This window comes from Raphanus sativus, unplaced genomic scaffold, assembly GCF_000801105.2.
Source record: "Raphanus sativus cultivar WK10039 unplaced genomic scaffold, ASM80110v3 Scaffold0341, whole genome shotgun sequence".
Lineage (NCBI taxonomy): Eukaryota > Viridiplantae > Streptophyta > Magnoliopsida > Brassicales > Brassicaceae > Raphanus > Raphanus sativus.
The window spans coordinates 1-7,147 of NW_026615661.1; the positions used below are offsets into that span (position 1 = coordinate 1).

Consider the following 7,147-nt stretch of genomic DNA (forward strand, 5'->3'; position numbering starts at 1 on the left):
GTTGGACTTGTCTAGTACTTGGTTAAGTACTTGGTTATGGTTCATCCACACAATGGATATTATAACAAGATCACAGCAGAGGAGTATTCTTGTCGTTCCTACTCAAAGGAGAGCCACCAGATGTGCCATCAAAGATCAAACCGATCAAATATCAAGGTAGGGCCCTAGAATCTCAAAAGAGGATGAAACCTGACTTGCTCTATCTTGGTGCAACAGGTTATCCAGTTTCGAGGTCGAAACTTTTTCAAGGGAGAGGGTATGATGCGGCCATCAAATCAGTGGTCGAACCAGAGTTCAACCAAGCTATCCAAACCGACCACCTTGGAGCCACCAGCGATAGAGGTTCAGTAAAAGAAGGCTATCTCGACCATCAGAAGGAGGTTTCTCATGAAACCAATTTTACAACAAGGCTAACTCATCAAGGAATCCCTGAGACTTGGAATTTCAAGACTTCACGGATCAAGAAGTTATGGATTTTACAATCTTTAGTTTCTCCAGCCCATCCAGTTGCAAGTATCAGCCCTTAGAAGTGGATTTCAGCCCAACCATAAAGCGGCATTCTCCTGAATCAATCATGGGCTTGAAGAAGAGTTTCTTATCTTTCCAGGAAGCCCGAAATCAAGAGAATTGGTTCAGGAAAAACCAAGATGCAATCAATTTTCCAAAACCGGACAAACCAGTTCTGCACTTGCCTGATTTGGAGTCTCACCGGTTTAATCTTAGTCAAACCAAGTTATGGTGACCAGGAGAGTTCCCACTTGATCAGAGACATCCAGAGTACATATCCAACCATCCAGAAGATCATTCCACCATTTCACCATACACCAGCAAGCATTGGATCAGGAGGATCTATTTATGGCCACAGTTGCCTTATTTGGGGTTTCAAGGATTTAAACTCCAACAGCTCTTTTACCATTCATTTCTGGACGTGATCAGCTCCTTCCAAGCAGTAAAGAAGATTCCCAAGAAGCTCAGTTATCCCTTGAAACCGTCCAGGTTCAAGATTATTCAAGCTCCCCCTTTGCAAATCCCCACAATCACTCCAACGGCTAGTTTCCGATATTATTCATAAGCAAACAAGGCTCTCCTTATATAGGTTGGAGTTTGGCCGCCTATTACAAAGTTAAGCAATGTGGGACTTTCTTAACTTAAGTTAAGAAATCGCCACTTAACAATAAAGGGAAAAACAAGGCCCAATCCATTAACACATGTTTGGTTTAACAAATCTCGGTTTAGTACAATCTCGGTTTAGTACAATCTCGGTTAAGTGTAACCTCGATCTGTTGAAACATCTGGTTATGAGCAATCCATAAACCATCTGGTTTACAACACTCCCCCTGAATGCCATAACCGTCTAGGGCTTGTAATGCGTTTGGAATACTGCCTCGTTAAAACCTTTCCATAGTAAACCCAAAACCCAATGTGGTAAAAAGGGAACCTATGGATAGGAAAAAGAGTACAGCCGCATTACTCCCCCTGAAGTGAACATCACTGAAGGTCTCTCAGTGATCGCATACCAATCTGCTGCATAAGCTTCCTGAGCGTGCATGTTGGTAATGCCTTAGTGAAGAGGTCGGCTGAGTTCTCGCTTGATCTGACTTGGAGTACCTTGACCTCTCCTTCTTTCTGAAGATCGTGGGTGAAGAAGAACTTGGGGAGAACGTGCTTAGTCTTGTCACCCTTGATGTATCCATCTTTGAGCTGAGCTATGCAGGCCGCATTGTCTTCATAAAGAACGGTCGGCTCGTCTTTACCATCCGTGATTCCACATGCTGTCCGAATATGGTGTGTCATGAGTCTCAGCCAGACACACTCTCTGCTTGCTTCATGGATCGCCAATATCTCCGAGTGATTGGATGATGTGGCTGATATGGTCTGCTTGACTGATCTCCATGAAATGGCCGTGCCTCCATATGTGAAAACATAGCCGGTCTGGGACTTAGCACTGTGTGGATCGGACTGGTAACCTGCATCAGCAAAACCAACCAAATCTTCTTTGTTTTGGTTAGCATAAAATAAACCTACATCCTTAGTTCCTTGTAGGTATCTTAGAATGTGTTTGATCCCATTCCAATGCCTCATGGTCGGACATGAACTGAATCTGGACAATAGGCTCACAGCAAAACAGATGTCCGGCCTAGTATGTGTAGTCAAGTACATCAAGGCGCCAATGGCACTGAGGTAAGGATACTCTGGACCAAGGACCTCTTCATCCTCGGCCTTAGGTCTAAACGGATCAGTGTCTAGACCAAGGGATCTTACAACCATGGGACTACTAAGTGGATGACACTTATCCATGTTGAACCTTTTAAGAACCTTTTCAGTATAGGTCTTTTGATGCACAAGGATTCCATCCTTAAGATGTTCAATCTGTAGTCCCAAGCAAAACTTGGTTTTTCCCAAATCTTTCATCTCAAATTCTTTCTTGAGATATTCAACTGTTTGGGAAATCTCTTTGGCCGTTCCAAGTATGTTTAGATCATCAACATACACGGCTATGATCACATAGCCTTGGCCGGATTTCTTAATGAATATACATGGGCTTACTTGATCATTCTTGTAGCCTTCTTTCAGTAAGTACTCACTCAATCTGTTGTACCACATACGACCAGATTGTTTCAATCCGTACAAAGCTTTGTTAAGCTTGATGCAATGCTGTTCTCGAGAACCTTTAGCATCCTTAGGTATTTCAATACCATCTGGTACTTTCATGTATATGTCATTGTCCAGTGGTCCATAAAGATATGCGGTTACTACATCCATTAACCGTAAATCAAGATTTTCTCTTATGGCCAGACTTATAAGGAATCTGAATGTTGTTGCATCCACCACGGGAGAATAAGTCTCCTCATAATCGATTCCTGGTCTCTGTGAGAATCCTTGTGCAACAAGTCGGGCCTTATACCTCACGACTTCACCATTCTCATTTCTCTTTCTCACAAAGACCCATTTGTAACCCACTGGTTTTAGATTGTGTGGTGTTAGGAGTATTGGTCCAAAAACACCTCTCTTCTTGAAAGAGTTTAACTCCACGTTTATGGCTTCTTTCCACTTAAGCCAATCTTTTCTTTGCATGCATTCATAAATGGACGTGGGTTCTAGATCCTCATCATTTTCAATGATCTCAAGTGCTACATGATATGCAAATAAATCATCCATGTCGACATGTTTTCTGTTCCATTGTTTTCCAGACATGACATAGTTTATAGAGATCTCTTCATTGTCAGGTGGTTCAGAACCCTGAGTTTTGGCGTCCCAAATCTCATTAGGCCCCTTAGCAACCGTGCCAATGTTCATGTCTGAGGATGCTGGTACGCCCGGCCCATGTCCGGACGTTGGTTCGTCCATGTCCCGGTCCTTTTGGACGGACGGATCGACCACATCGACCAGCTCCTTCACCCCCTCGCCCACGGTCTGTTTAGCACCTTTCTTACTTATGCGGGGGTTCTTATCTTTGGAACCAATTGGTCTACCACGTTTCAGACGTGTCTTAGACTCTGTAGCAACTTGATTTTGTCCCTTGTGGACATCAATTCTTATTGGTGCATTAGCAGCTGGTATATATGACTTGGTCATTCTATTTGGGTCAGCAAAGGAATCTGGCAATTTATTAGCTAGCTCTTGAAGATGTATAATCTTCTGAACTTCAAGATCACAGACTTGAGTTCGAGGATCTTGCCATGCTTGGGATGTATGATTCCATGTAATTTCTTTTACCAGCTTGCTATTATTTCCTCCCAATGTTGGATACTCAGATTCCACAAAATGGCAATCTGCATACCTGGCCTTAAATAAATCACCCGTGGTTGGCTCGAGGTATTTTATAATTGAGGGAGAATCATATCCAACATATATTCCCATCCTTCTCTGAGCTCCCATCTTTGTTCTTTGTGGTGGAGCTATTGGATAATAAACAGCACATCCAAAAGTCTTAAGATGGGAGATGTCTGGCTCTCGACCCATGAGGAGCTGGGATGGTGAATATCTATGCTCACTAGATGGTCTGATGCGTATTAATTCCGCAGCATGCAATACTGCATGTCCCCAAGCTGTGACTGGAAGATTACTTTTCATGAGTAAAGGTCTAGCAATCATCTGAATCCTTTTGATAAAGGACTCGGCTAGGCCGTTCTGTGTATGGACATGTGCCACGGAGTGTTCAACTGTCACCCCCATGGACATACAGTACTCATAAAAGGCTTGGGAAGTGAATTCACCAGCATTATCAAGACGTATAGTCTTCAAAGGAAAGTCTGGAAAGTGTGCTTTCAATCTGATGATTTGAGCAAGAAGTCTAGCTAAGGCTAGATTCCGTGTGGATAATAGACACACATGGGACCATCTTGTGGACGCATCAATGAGTACCATGAAGTACCTAAACGTCCCACTTGGTGGGTGTATTGGTCCACAGATGTCACCTTGTATTCTTTCCAGAAAACCTATGGTTTCCTTTGTCACTTTGACTGGTGATGGTCGGACTTGGAGTTTTCCTTGTGCACAAGGTACACATGTATGGATCTTAGGAACAACTCGTCTACCTTTAAGGTTATGACCATTAGAATTTAGAATAAGTCTACGCATCATAGATGTTCCTGGATGCCCTAGCCGGTCGTGCCACAAAGCAAAGTTCTCCTTGAACTCTTTGCTTATTGTTATAGCATTGGCTTCGACCGCACTGATCTGAGCATGGTAAAGACCAGTGGATACAGCTGGTATCATTTCCAAGACCTTCTTATGGTCTTGGTCGAGCTCAAAGATGTTTAAGAACTCTTTGGCTCCTTCTCCACTCGTTTGAATATGAAGACCATTCTTGCGAATGTCTTTAAAGCTCAACAGGCTTCTTTTAGAGTTTGGAGAATACAATGCTTCATCTATTTCTAGATGTGTCCCATTTGGTAACAAGACATAAGCTTGGCCGTGGCCTTTGATTAGTGATGATACACCAGCTATTGTGCTCACATTGGCATCTTTCAATGTTAGATTAACAAAGAATTTCTTATCTTTAAGAATCGTGTGGCTTGTTCCACTATCAACCACAAGTGTGTCCATACTTCCTTTCATTCTAGACAATAAAAATATAATCTGAATCATTCATATTATTATTGAAAATGAAAGTAAACATAGTTTATTCTTAAAATAAAACATAGAATGCAAAAGCACTTAAAAAAATTTCTCAAAGCCTAAAAACACCAAAAGCATTCAAACACAAATCGTTTGATGCATCACATTATTCGACTGGATCATCATTCAGCATAGTGAGTATGTCTGAAGTCTCAAAGTCCATGAGGTCGTCCTTGTCATGATCAAAATCGTCCTCACCATCCTTGTACACCATGTGTGCTTCCGGATTCTTGCCCTTAAGACTCTCTTGATAGAGGTCGACCAGATGCTTGGCTGTGCGGCAATTCTTTGCCCAATGATTCATCATTCCGCATCTATGGCAAGGTGAGCTTGCAGGATTCTGTGGCTTTGAAGAAGTCCCATTGCCTCTGCCTTTACCTTGTCCATTATTGGACTGGTTTGGACGGTCATAAGGGGTGTTACGCCCTTTGCTGTTGCCACCTTGTCCACGTCCTCGCCCATGACCTCTACGGCCACGTCCTCTTCCATATGAGGATCCGCGGCCCTTATGGTCATATCGGACATGGTTGGCTTCAGCACCATCATTAGGCTCATTTGAGGTATGATTTGCCTCAGGGACAGGCTTAGATCCAGGTGGTCTAAGCTCACTGTTCTTCAAGAGCAGCTCGTTGTTCTGTTCTGCAAGCAATAGACATGAGATGAGCTCACTATAGGTCTTAAAACCTTTCTGTCTGTATTGTTGCTGAAGCAACAAATTGCTTGAGGACATTGTCTGGAAAGTCTTTTCCAACAACTGCTTATCAGTTACAGTCTCGCCGCATAGCCTCAGTTTTGAGACTATCTTAAACATGGCTGAGTTGTACTCATTCACAGACTTAAAGTCTTGAATCCTGAGATGAATCCACTCATAGGTGGCACCCGGAAGAATCAAGGTCTTCTGGTGATCATATCTCATCTGAAGCTCTTTCCATAACTCGTATGGATCACTCACTGTGAGGTACTGAGCTTTTAAGCTCTCCTCAATGTGATGACGGATGAGCATGAGGGTCTTAGAGTTCTCTTTCTTAGTAGCTTTGTTCTGAGGAACAATACAATGCTCTAGGCCTTTGGCTCCAAGAGAAATCTCGACATCTAGTGCCCATTGTAGGTAATTGTCACCCCTCACAGTTAGAGGTGCAAAATCCAAATTTGCGATTTTGGCCATCTGAAACAAAGATCAGAGTGTTTAGGTCTTTAGAAAATTTTATTTTCTTATAATTCATCCATCAACTTGCTTTAAAAATAAGATGGATGAGGGCATGGTCTTGGTCGTACCTAGGGTACACTTCATTGACTCATGCAGCCTGTGGGCTAGTTGTACCGGAAGGTACTTCATCGACCAATACGGCCTGTGGTCTAGTCGTACCGGAAGGTACACATCATCGACCATATTTTCTAGCCATACTAAGTAGTATGGATCATTGACTAAAAAATCAAGATCTAACCACACAATGGTGTGGATCATTGATCAAAGAATGTGGAAACATAAGACTAATTTTGTTTTAGACATATAGCGTATCATCCTTTAATAAGGGGTATCACTTGTTGTCTTATACAAAATGAAAGTCATGTTATCACATGCTTAAAATTTTCTTATGATTTAAAGTTTCTTTTAATCTGATTTTAACTTTAAGGATTAGATTTTAAAGATTCAAATCAGATTTTAAGTTTTGGTTAAACATAGACTTATGTTTTGTTTAGACATATAGCGTGTCATCCTTAAAAGGGGTATCGCTTGTTGTCTTATACAAAACTAAAGTTATGAGGGATTTTAGGGTTTTGAGATCCGAAATTTTAGGGTTTAGGTTTAGAATTTCGGATCTGATCAAATATGATCTAATAGAGTTTATAAGATTTAATAAAATCGATTTATAAGTTTTTAAAAAAGAACTAGATCAACTTTAATAAAATCGTAAACCTTTTTAAAAATCGGATTCAAACATAAAAAGAATGAAACCGAAATAAACTTGAGCTGCAAGTAAAATTAGGGTTTTGAGATCTAACCTTTTACTTTGCCGATTTTTCT

The 7,147-nt window shown here is 41.5% G+C and overlaps 1 protein-coding gene across 1 annotated transcript; it reads right to left on the reverse strand.

Moving 5' to 3' along the window:
* Nucleotides 1–5,227: 5,227 nt before the first annotated feature.
* Nucleotides 5,228–6,286, reverse strand: LOC130501947 (uncharacterized). The gene has a single exon (XM_056996756.1). The coding sequence runs from the start codon at nucleotides 6,284–6,286 to the stop codon at nucleotides 5,228–5,230; it is 1,059 nt and encodes a 352-aa protein (XP_056852736.1).
* Nucleotides 6,287–7,147: the final 861 nt, after the last annotated feature.